The sequence below is a fragment of the Zophobas morio genome, unplaced genomic scaffold, assembly GCF_036711695.1.
Source record: "Zophobas morio isolate AGI-343-1 ecotype UQ-CSIRO unplaced genomic scaffold, CSIRO_AGI_Zmor_V1 ptg000011l, whole genome shotgun sequence".
NCBI lineage: Eukaryota > Metazoa > Arthropoda > Insecta > Coleoptera > Tenebrionidae > Zophobas > Zophobas morio.
In genome coordinates this window covers 7,187,466-7,201,095 of record NW_026972116.1, presented here as the reverse complement: position 1 = coordinate 7,201,095, position 13,630 = coordinate 7,187,466, and the positions used below count along the sequence as shown (strand labels likewise).

Here is a 13,630-nt window from a genome sequence, read left to right as displayed (position 1 = left end):
TCTTGCAATAGAAAATTTTGACGTCAATCAGAAACAAAAGAGTGAAAAATATTCAATAACTAGCACGACTTAAGTCGGTTATTGGATCACACAAAATTAAACTGCCAATTTTCTACGTACTTTAATTCCACAGGCGTGCAAAATTTAAATGTTAAAACCCTGTTTTTGTTTTAACAACGGTTTCGCAGATTTGTTGTATTCCTAATTAAGAATATTAACTTCATTTTTTGCTATCATGTAAGGTTTATTGGAAAAAAAAAATACGAAAAACTAAAATGTAAGGAGTACACAATATTAAAGAAAAATTAGATATTTCTTCTGTGTGTCGTTATTTTGGGTAGACTTATTCGGCAAAATTTTGAGATGACGTCAACAGTTTTTTGGAGGGAATAAACAGAAATATTTTGATTAAAAATTTACCATGCTTACAATAACTTTGAAACGTCTACAAGATTTCAAAGCATTCGGTTATGTAGATTCAAAATTAAATTGTAAAATGTTATATAATTTTGATTGACGTATTCATAAACTATACGTGTAGAAGTATATTATTATGTTATTTTATACAATTTAAGACTATGTACAACTTTGTGATAACGTCATCATATTGTTGGGTGGGGATGATGAGATAAAGTTCGGTGATCGTTTTAGCATCTACATGGTGTTCATAATGCACATATAAAATTTGACAACGATCAGTCCGTAGTTTCGAAGATAAGAAAAATTCAGACGGACGACGGACCGACAGACAGAAACCGGAAACCTATTTTTTCGTACTCTAGGGGTCATGTCATGACACATCGAGAAAATATGGAAACAGCTAGTCGCCCGATGGACTTCATTACAATATTTCATTAACTTACGGGAAGTAATACGAAAAATAGTGAAATAGAATGACACAAGTGATTTTTTATTTCGAAAACGGCTTTGAACAACTTTGTGAAAAATAATTTGGATATAGGCAAATATAAGTAAAACGTTGATGGCTTATTAAACAGAAATAACATATTTTAAAATTCTAATAAAAAACTCGACGACCTTTTATAAATAATAAATTGTAAAACAATCTACAAATATTTTCTGTACTTCATTTAATTTGACTGCTGCTTTGACCATGTGAGCTCGTTCAATTATCAAAACGTTATAAAAGATTGACTCCATTTTCGTAAGACTCCCAAAGATAAAAACAAATGGGCAAAGAACTTTTGTGATCAATTTGATTATTGTCTGAAAATATATAGCCATCTAATTTACCACCGCATCGATTTTTCATCAAGTATTCGGCTGAAAAATGTATACAGCAAGTAGTTAGAGTGAATATCATGAAAAATATACAGTCTTGTGACACAATAAAGTTGTCAAATCCTGCTCAATACGAGGCACATTTTAGACGTTTTTCGGTTACATAACGTGGGAACTGCAGGACCTAATAGGCTTACTATTAATTAATATCTTCATAAAGGTTGCAGCAAGGAAACATATTTAAGGGGGAGAGTAAGTAGCCAGTATTGTTGAGACACTATAAACGTTAATTTTATCACACATGACCGTTTAGTCAGTTTTGACTACATATGGTGATGTCAGAATTCTATATATTTACTTTTAATATTAAAAATACCTAAGATTGGTTTCTTTGCAAACATAACATCTGCATTTAAACATTTGCAAAATTAGTTCTTAAAATTTTTGATAATATGTGTGATGTTGCAATGCCTCTGTTTACTTTCTCTTACTGTGTTAAATTTTCCACTTAACCTTTTACTGTAAACATTTGTTGATTTAGCCTCTCGACTTGACTTAGTGTCACATAAGACAAGATATTATTAAAATAGATTATATATAGACACATTTTAACAAATATCTTCATAATAAATTGTCACAAATGTATTACAAATTACTAATCGTTGTTAAAACCGCTATGCTCTCAAGCAGTTGTTGCCTAGAATGAGGACATATTTAAGTATTTGATTTTGAGGTAGGAACTTATTCAGCCTAGAATGTTCTACTTTTTTATGAACAATATTATATTAAATTAAAATCAGAAAAATAGTAAAATCGGCAACCATCACAGCAGAACTCAACAAAATGCATACATATATAGACCGTAACAATTATATTCTTACATTGGGAGGATGTCCGAGGTTTGGTTGATAACCTCCTGCGAACGGGACGTTCTTGTTTGGAGCATACGACTGTCCTCCGACGCCAGCTTGACTGACGTTGGGTATTGGATGGTTGCTGGCAGGTATAGCTGATGGGTTATTGGCAGAGTAATGTTGAGGTGCGTTGGGTACATTTAGTGAATAGTGATTACTTTGATGGGCAGGATTCGGGTGTGCGTGAGCGACAGTAGGGTTGTGAGGCAAATTCACTAGACTTTGTGGCATGTGGGTCGATGGTTGCCCATAATTGGTTGGTGTGCCTTGAGGATGCATAGGTTTGTTTAACTGAGTCGTCACCGGGGGATTCTGTGGTGTCGACGACGTTAACACAGGTTTCAATGCTGAATTCATTTTCTCACAAATCCAACATCACTGGGTCTGAAAAAAAAACAATATGTGGTTAAGTTGTATATACTGGGTGCTTGAGTTTATTCATTCCACTTTAACATCTTATTATTTGATACAAAAGAAGGTTGAAATTTAGAAGAAATCTATATCGCGTTTGGTTTCTTCGGAAATAACAGATAACTCTGAAATCTAGAAAGATAAATTGACATATAAAAAATATATATGCAATAGACAACTTAAAAGTGATGACTACTTGGCCTGTGATCACTATTTTCTTATTTTAATTAATCTGTTTGACAGAAAATTTTAAAATCGGGTATCGTACACGGATTGAGAAGTCGAATCTGTTGGTGAAAACAGTTCCATTATTCATCTATGAAAGTATACCAACACGACAGTCGCTTAGTAGGGTGCGACTTCCTCGCAATTTATGATTACTGACAGGTATTATTCAGATGAATAGTTCTTAATGAATTTTAAGCAAACAAATATTAAGAAACAATGACATCATTCTCCTACCTTAAAAATACAGTGCCCCTTACACAAAGTGAAATACATGTCTTAATTCATTGCACTTAATAAAAACGCGAAGTTCTCATTTTACAATCTACCATCTGCTTATAAATTCCACATTTATGTTAGAAAATGTGACCAATGATCATAATTAACGGTACCTGTGATCACACTGGGTGTCATAGAATGAAAGTAAAAATTTATGTGTTTACGCTTATGCAATTTACACCTAACTCTGATTTTTCACGCTACAACGATTAACGCATAATGAAGGAATATAAATAAAGCAGAAATGAAATAGAGAAAATTCATGAAACGGTAGTCGAAATGTTTAGAAATCTGAACTCGACAGTACTACTTTATCCTTGGAAATGCACCGACAAATTCGTGTGATCTAATCGCGTATGATTCACTGAATAAACTTCATATTATATGACTGTATAACGAAGCCACACATACAAACTTCCAACAGGTAAGGCGCGACACTCAAATCATTATTTCGGAACTTTATATTAAAATTTGAAACATTTTTCAAAAAAATTAACTGTTCTTGTAATTTCTTTTTATTTATGTATTTCGCTGTAGTAAAGGTCTCGCGCGGCGAATAAACTAGTGTTACCAAATATCTCCTACACATTAACACTGTCATATTTTTAGAAATTGTTTAAAATCCGTAACTACGCCTAATTACCACAAGTGTTAACTCATCATTCTAATGCATGCAATAAGACTGAGTGAATTATTACCGAAAAAAACATCATTTTAATTGGAATGCTACGTTTATAATAATATGGAGTAACTCGTTGAATTAAGTACAGTGTGTAAAACAAGGTACATATCATAAATTAGATAACACGAAACGTCTGAATAAAACTACACCGCAATTATGTGAAAATTACCTATTTTCAAAATGGTGGTAGTAGTTATCGATATGTTTCAAGAGTCGAGATAAAATTGATAAATAACACTTTGAAACACACTATTATTATTAAAATAAAGCTACAAAGGAAGCATTGTTACTGGAAAGTATTTTTAGTTGATTATACTCCTAATTTATAACGTTGTAAAAATTTGAAAAATACGGCTTGTTTTTATAAATATATTTTTCAAATTTCAACTACTTTATAGTGCCAAGAGCAATCGATAGGGGAAATTAGAAATTTTATTTTCCATTAAATGAACTGCCTCTATCAACTTTTTTTTAAGATTTATGAACAACGTTTAAAAATACTGGTACAATTTTTGTATAACATCATTCAATTAATCAACACGAAAAAGCAAAATTAAGAATTTTTACCTGCTCCGGTTTTATATTGCTGGAAAACATCCGTAAAACCAAACCGCTTAGAATTCTTTAACAAATTAAAAATGCCAAAGAAACATAATAAAATAGTCTTCGCTACAGTATGTTGGTGCGCCAAAAATTTAGGGATTTCCTGTTCATGATTAAGAAAGATATAGTGTTTAAGTAGGAGAATGAATTTCATTAACAATATTTTATATTGGAGTAACACCTTCAATTGTTTCAAGGATATGAACAATACAATATTGAACACCCGCTGGCATGTATTGGGATATAATTATTTCCTTTAAATAAAGAGTTATGACCAATTCCCAGTTAAATTTGAACGGCCCTCGTATATTACCAACACGTATCCGAGAGCATTTTCACGCCACAATTACTTTACAAATTTTAAATGTCTACGAATTGCTAAAGTGAAAATTGTAATTTGTTCCGCTACAAAATGATTACAAAAAGATTTTGTTAACAATTCCGATGTTAACATGTTTAACTACCGGTGAGTCAATGAATTGGGAAGTGCCATTAAATGTAACTTCAGAATTTAGAATTGTAGTACTAAAAATAAAAAAGTTGATTACTTAATTCGAGTTGCGTAACGACTACCAAAACTACAGTGTAAAAAGGAACACAGTAGTTTTATAATTTTGATTTTTCCAAGCACTTTGCTTGCGAACAAAGAGCGTATTAAACAATACCGCTAAAGATAAGCCGGCATTATTGCATTATTCGTTACCAGGGTAGTGAAGGAGTCAAAGGCGTAAAACTACTATATTCATTGGCACACTATAAACAAATGATCCTTGAAATTACTACCAGCGGGAAAAATTCAGACTTCCTACACTGTCAGAATCAGCTTCATATAGTAATACTTCAGAGTATTTCCTCTACCTTGCTGTGAAAACAAAATATTACCTCACCAATCGCCAAAGTAAACGCACAACATTACTTGAAAAGCTTCACACATTTAAAATATAAACACATTTTGATACATTAGTGATAACAACAATGGTATATTTACATGTTCTTTTAATATTCTCAAAAATTCATTACTATTGTTAGAAGTACAGAGAATTTGTTTTGAAGGTGTATTCATACTGTATACAGATATGCGAACATTTTCTACTAACCGCAAGTTGGGAGCAAATGTAGATTGTTCGAAAAACTTGATGACATGTATACACATTTCGTTTTTTAAATACCACACCACATTCACCAGCCTTTCAAAACACCATCACTTGTTACCATTCTACCGCAGGTTAATAAATTATAGTACTAAGGACTTTAATTATTTTGAATCAGAACTTGACAACTCATTCATTTCAATGGTTCACTTATTTCATTAAAAAAGTGTCACCACCGTGCATTCACTTCCCTATAACAAATGTTGTATATGCTAAGATCTTAACAGTACAGTCAAATGATATATCATTTGGATCAATACAGTGTGAAAACTAAGTAGTTATGGGAAAAGCTGATGAAAGTAAATTTTAGTCTTCTTCGTTGTGTTTTCTCTAAGAGTACTTACTCTTTTTAACGTCATTAAATGACATCATATATGCACCTTCTTTGATTGGAATGATACACACATGATTATTCTTCAAATCCCTGGTGATTGTTATTAGTTAACTAATATAATAATGATTAGCCATACCGTTAATACTAAAAACAAATACATAGTTCGTATCTGCAAGGGCCGGTGAAACGTAACTGAAAAGTCCAATACCATAATCCCACTATAGTCTTCCAAAGGTTCTAACGGTATATGGCAGGGTCCCATCGTTATGGAGTCAAATACCTGAAAAAAGAAGGTCATAATGAGGTGTTATAAATCCGACCGCAAGGGTGCACCTATGCAGTGGGGTTTATATTAACCCTATTATGACCGTCGTTGAATATATGACTCCAGAACAATGGGACCTTGCCATCTAACGTTGGAGCCTGTGGAAGACTATACGTTTGAAGACTATACTTCGCCAAACAAACCATTTTCCCCATTTCCCCAAGTGACGATATGTATAGTTTCCTCAAACCTATGAGGCGTTTATGGCTTTGACGTTTAAAGTACTTTACAGCCGACCCTTCATAAAGCTTAGTAAATGTAAACCATGCCACGTGCCAGGGACGGCCGAGACGCGAAGGACCGGACTAAGAGTAATTTTGTTTTTAACGTTTCTTCCGTACCTTAATTATTTAATCATTATTCTGCACATTTGAAAATATTATTAAGATACTGAAAGCAAAAAACATAAAATCTTTAATAAGTACGATCGCAATCATAGAAAACTGGTCCATTAAGTTTTTTGATAAATCAAATAATTTTGACGATGTCACCGTCCTTTGTTTCAAATCCAGAGGATACATTCATATTGCTGTTATAGTTATATTAAAAATAATACATGACTAGAGAGCGAAAAGTATGCAGCAAAATTTTGAGAAATATGATCATGTAATATGCATGAAATTTATGCAAATATGCTGTAACTTTATTAATATATGCAGAGATATGCAGTTGCATATCCTCCAAAAATTGAAAAGAAGTGTAATAACAACTAAATTTATTTACAAATTATAAAAACAGGTTTATCAGGCTTAAATTTTTTAATAAAAAATACATAGATAAATAAAATTTTTAAAAATTATTGTCTTACACTAAATAGTGACAAATAAATAAAAATTAATAATAATAGGCCATTTAATTAGTATTTTTGTAGCAATTTATTTTTAAATACTTTTCGAAATATTGTAGCAAAAAATTTTGCCGATGATCCGAAAACATATATTTGTAAATAGAAATGCGGTTTGTAGCAGAAGCTACAAAACACAGTGCCTTCTTGAAGAATAAATTCAGGAAAAGACCAGTACAGGGCACAGTTGATAAAACCGTTAATTGTTAATTTAGAAGAGTCGAGTGATGATGACAGTGACTATTTCGATCACTAAATAAGCAGTAGTAGTTAATAAGTAAATAGTTGTGTATGTCAAAATTCTAACTAATTTGCTGTAATAAAAAATGATTGAGTACAAAGTTACTTTGTTTTTACTTATAATAAAAAAATCGAAAGGCGCAGTTGTCGGTAAATGCAAAACTCAGTCTTGCCCTGTGCTTTTACTAGAAAAGGTATTTTCAGGTAGGTATCGGTGAGCGGGTTTAAGACATCCGGTTGTGACGGCCTATTGAATTATAATGGGAGTCAAATTGGTGTGAAGTCATAAACGCCTTATATGTTTGAGGGAACTCTACTAACATTTTGATATTTCATTTTAATTTGGTGGATTTGTGGCACCAACATTTTTCGTGATTAAATGATTGAAGTTTTGTAATTACGATACTTCCATACAATGTTTTATATTATAATATTACACTCAATGCTTAATAGAAACGTATGTCTACTGTAACTAAAGGTGGAATTCTACGGTACGCCGTGCACCATATTATGCAACGTACATGCGCATACGTTCAATACAGTATTGTAGTAATATATGCAGAGAAAATAAATTTGACAATAAAGAATCTGCAAAACAAAATACACTTATATTAGAAACATTATAAAATTGAGATGCAGAGGATATCAGTAGTGACCGATTGGTTCCATTTTGTCGTCAAAATTGCTAAACTGTACTGATGAGGCCAAAGGAGGTTGAAAGTGCAGTCTACAGATTTTCATTGAGTTAAACAGCCTTTCGACTTAAACATTATTTAGCAGCATAAAACTGATCGTAACTTTTTCTACCAAAGAAAACTCGTTAAATAAAATTGCCGATTTAACCCTTTTTTGGAAAAAAAAAATAAATATTTACGATATACCAAAATGAAGCTGACAGTTGTTACTTAATAAAAATTTCCGAGTCCATTTGAACTGCAAATCATTCTTCAATAGTAACTAAAATAATGATGACCATAGACACATAACTGAAATGACTACTTTTTGAGTCTAACAATTTTCATGCCTTATTTACTCCAAAGTTTTGTCCTATTTAGTAAAATAGAGTCGCCGTCATTTAATAAATAACAGATACCGGTTATCGGCTAAATCCGAATTTTTACAACAAAGAATAAAATATTAGATTTGTAGATAATACACTGGATTTATGGCTTTACTTTATTTATTGAAATATTTTCGTTACATTTTAGTGCAGTAGCTTCACGTGTTTCCTTTTTATTAAAATTCCATCAGTCATTAAATAAACAACGAATTACTTTTCATACTCTACAGTGTAACTTGCTCTTTATAAAACAAAATATATTCATATATAAATAAAGCACCCCACCTATACTCTATTGAAACTTCAATAACAAATAATGTACAAAAAGTGTAATAAAACTAAATATTAATATGGTCGTTCAGGTGAAAATAGTTAGTTTATTGACGTACATACAGCTATCAAACGGAGTGAGGTCATGGCATGAGGTATAAAGCCAAAATTCAATTCGGACAAAAACTCAAATCAGTACTCATAATCCTTTTATTATGCCGTTTTTTTATTATTTTCTGTGTTAATAATATATAACTGCAAGTACGTTTTTCATAGTACATAGTAAGTCTCATCTCATAAGTCATAAGGAATAAACAAATCCTACAAACAAAGCAAGTCGTTAATAAAGGTATGCAAATACTGATTATTGTTGCAGAAACCCCAGTTTTGTTGTTACCTCATTTACCACCCACCGTTATAGAATAAACATTGATACGCCGAAATGAAGCATTCGTCACACGGGGGCGTTGCAATCGATTTGATACGTAATGTAAAGCGCATTCCTATGAATCTGTGGATAATCTATCACACATATATGACATTTATGATATTGACAGAACATCAACTAAGAAAAGACAGGGTGGGTGGGCGGTTCAAGTAGCTGCTAAAATAATACCGATTTTGGTAAATCACATACGCTCTAAGAAAAGAGGGTGGGTGGGCGGGGCTAGTACCTGCTAAGATAAACTACGATTCTGAAGCATTTAAGTACGACAAAACAGGTTACACTTCAAATATTTAACGTGGTTTTAATTAGAAAACAAAAAAACTTCACTGTAGTACCACTACGAAGCAACTTTTCTTTAGAAAATGTAGATTCTAATGACAAATTGCTGAAGTGTCTGCTTTTGGTCGTTAATAAGGAGATACTACCCAAATCGAAGGCAGACCCACGGCAAAGTAAAACAGTTAATTCACTTGTGCCCACAAAAATAGCAAAGTCTAAATTGGGAAAGTTATCACCGCAGTGTTGCCACCTTCCATTTTCTGATTATTTTAACGTTAACAGTTTGAAAAAATTTGTGAAAATATAAATATAGCCAAGGTGAAAGGATCCAAATTCCACCGCCATCTTTTATTCAGCGATTGTTATAACATACAAACATGAGCGATTATTACACACGGACAAAAAGTATTACCCAGTATCCAATTAGTTACAACTTGTTAAAAAAACTGGTCGAAGGTTATCTCAACAGAACTTCCATTGCCCCTGAAGTACAATAAAATAAATCCAGCTTTTCCGAAAAATTATTAAAATTTATTATAAAATCCTGTTTATTATAGAATTTGATTAGGCGAATTTATTTTTTATGAGAACCCTTATAAGCTAAAATAAAGGTATGGATGTAAGATTAAAGTAAATGTAAAGAAGCGTGCTGCGCGTATGTTTCAAATGAGTTTTCCATTAACAAAATTTTGTGTTGACATAATTAACATTTTTGCAAGGACACGTATATCCTGACTTAAAATTGATACATTCATTAATTTTTATGCGTCACCCTGTATAAGCAATTCAAAAACTTTTAATCCAATGATAAATCACGATCATCATACTTTGCATATTTTGGATAGGATTTATTTAGCAAAATTTTGAGATGACGTCATCATTTTTAAGGGGGCGTTAATACGATAACTTTAAAAAGCCTACAAGATTTCAAAGCATTCGGTTCTGCAGTTACTCATTTAATCAATAAAATAAATTGATCCATTCATTTTTTTTGAGACACCATGTCTGTTGATAAACCATAAGTACAGTTATAATATTTTGCATATTTCAGAAAGGATTCGGAAAAAATTTGATATAACGTCAGCATTTTTTTGGAAGGGGGTTAGCGAATAAATTTTGATTAACGATTTACCATGGTTACGATAACCTTAAAACGTCATGAAAGGTAGAAAAAACATAAAAGTCAACCGATGGACTCGATTAGCTTACGCTAGTGAAGTAAAAATCACCACTCATAACATTAAAAAAAAATCAGGGTGAATACTACAAACAATAACCTAAACAGAACGTATAAAAAATTTTTTTGAAATATGTATGCATCAATTCTTCGCAATAAACACGCAGCAACCTTAGCTGTGAGGAATTTCTGTGAATTATGACCTCTTATAAAAGTCGTAAAGGAAGCGAATATTACCTGTAACCATCACAATGTTGAGTTTGTAATGCGACCTTTAACTAGGGAAAAATGACCGGTATGATCTACCGATTTAAGACAGCGGCGGATTCCTGCATTTGGAATTTATGCAAATCTTAAACATTTTCAACTTCCAAACTTTATTACTTTATTAAGTGCATATAAAATTTTTAAAAACAAAGAATACTATGTATTAAAAAAATATAAAATTTAAAAAGATCTATTTATACGAGAAGGATGTATTTCGTGAGCAAGCGTCTAGTGCGTAGGACTACAAATTTAGAACTATGATCAGATTCTAGAAAAGATTAATTTTGAAAATTTTAAAGGTGTAAGTTAAAAATTGCAGGCCTTCGACATAAACTTTTTTAAGAAACATACATGTCATTTTTGAGCAAAAGCTACACTACACGCATCAGGTCTTATTATTCAATAAAAAAATTAAATACCCTGCCATGGCCATCAACTTTTTGATAGGGATAAAAATATTCATTCTGATATGTACAATTAACACTAATTATAACGTTACTATACTTATAAGTTGCCATATTTCTGAAAAATTATATCAACCGCTGCCCAGATAAGTGACAAAATAAATCAGTACATATGTATAGTTTGTCAGATACTACAAGGTTATATGGCCCCATTAAACTTAAGAATGGGATCTTATAATTCCTTTTGTGTGTCTGATTACCGGCTCAATCCTAGCGTGATAAATCAAGGATTTGTCTCAATATCTTGCCACCTCAATATCTACTGTTGGGTAATCCGCTTAAACATTTTTGTACATTAAATCAACACAAACGCAATTTACAACTGTGGGTTTGCCTTATTATAGTCCTAGAGTGACTTCGTTTTTATGGCTGCATTCTATTGTGGATGAGTTAAGTTCCTCTACAATAGGCCTTTTTTTATCCACACCCATATCTCCAGAGAGATGGTTTATGGCACGACTATTTACACTTTCAATAGAACTCCTAATGTCTGCGATACTTAAGTTTACAGGCCATAAAAACGAAGTCACTCTGGGACTACTGTAACTGCTTCATTGTCGTCTTCACAATACCCTAATTTTACAACAGCCATATAACCTTGTAGTTTCTGACTGACTATACATGACTGTTGTTGAGAGACCGTGTATAAACAGTCTTAAAAAAGACATGAATTATTGTCCCACAGATAAAATGGCATATTATGGTGTATGTTCCAAACCATATTTTTTTATAAAATTTTGTGATGACGCAACTAATTTTTGTTAATTTTAAGACGAAAAGTATAACACGAATTCGGGAACAGACAACCTTGTCTGCTCCCGAATTTTCAAAAAAACGAAATAAGCCGTTTTTTATTTAATCAATAAAATAAAATGTGCAAAATATGATACTGATATCACGTTGAGTTTATTGATATAAATAAAACCCTATAATGTGTCAACCACCACGTCAAAATTACAAAAAGTACGAATTTTTATTAATTACTTCCCACAAAAAAACCGATGTTTTGCAATTGATCTGTTGAAAATGCTTTAAAAGTTTATTTACGAATAAACTTCTAGGATCTTTCCTCAATACAACAAAATATGCATCAATACCTGTTGATATTACATTAATTCGTACGTAAAAATCTTGTTAAAGTGTCGTTCGTTAAATAAAATGTTCTTTGATTTTGCGAATGTAATTTTTTATAACCCATACAAGTTAAAATATATGTATGTAATGTTAAAGTAAAGGTAAAGATGCTGCTATGTATTTGTTACAAGTGAGTTTTTTCATCATAAAATTTTGTGATGTCATCAGCATTTTATCAATTTGGTTAGTTGCAGTATATATAGTTTCCCCAGTTCTTATTCGGTTTTATGATAGTACTCCATTGTGTAAAAGTTAACTTCCTTAACAATAGATTACTACTGCAGGTGATGGGACAGTCATAAACAGGGGTTTAACCATGCCGTTACCATTATCTATATATATATATAAAAGGCAACGCGTTCATTTTATACCGAAGGCATCGTTTAAGAAAGAATTTCTCCAAATTCATCCTCTAAAGGGGTGAAAAGGGGTGGTAAAAGTGGTATAGGACCAACACTTCCACCGCAAATTTAAATTTTTACGTGAAACTTTGTATTAAAGCTCTTCACACAAATAATAAAACAGGCATTTCAGCATTTTTCGATATTCAACCCCTAAGGGGGTGAAAAGGGGTGCGCATGGGAAAAATATTTTTATGGTAATGTTTACTTAAAACCTAATAGTAATGCTCTTCAACACAAATAATGAATAATGAAAAAAGTAGTGTCTAATTTTGGGTGGCTAAGTTTGTACAGAACAATATTTCTACTATAAATTGAAATTTTTACATGAAACTTGGTATTAATGCTATTCAACGTAAATAATGAAACATGTATTTAAGCATTTACCAAGATTCAACCCCTAAGGGGGTGAACTGTGGAGGCCAAGTTTGCATAGGAAAATATTTCTATTGTAAATTTAAATTTTTACGTGAAACTTGGTATTAATGATCCTCAATACAAATAATGAAACACGTATTTAAGCATTTTCCGAGATGCAACCCCGACGGGGGTGAAAAGTGGTGGCGACATTTGTATAGGAAAAATATTTCTACTCTAAATTTTTACGTGGAACTTGGTAGTAATACTCTTCAACACAGATAGTGAAACACGTATTTCAAATAAATTTTTTTTGTATAAATAAATTTTTGATTTTTTTTTTTTTCAAAATCTGGATGTCTCAAATAAAAACTAAACACGGATTTATAAACTGCATGTGTAGGATTATGTTACTGAACACAACTTGAAACTCATTTACTATGTACAATTTTGAGATGATGTCATCAAATTGCTGGTGGGGATGAGTAGCCTAATTTTGGTAAGTGTTTTACCATCTACATGG

The 13,630-nt window shown here is 31.9% G+C and overlaps 1 protein-coding gene across 4 annotated transcripts in view; it reads right to left on the bottom strand.

Annotated features, from left to right (window-relative positions):
* The window catches only part of LOC135126750 (uncharacterized), a 32,271-nt gene that overhangs the window by 16,631 nt on the left and 2,010 nt on the right, over positions 1–13,630 (bottom strand). For all 4 annotated transcript variants that reach the window (XM_064052872.1, XM_064052875.1, XM_064052874.1 and 1 more), the window contains exon 2: positions 2,124–2,540. In XM_064052872.1, coding sequence (XP_063908942.1) covers positions 2,124–2,513 — 390 coding nt within the window. In that variant the 5' untranslated portion in view covers positions 2,514–2,540. The remainder of the gene's footprint in view (positions 1–2,123; positions 2,541–13,630) is intronic.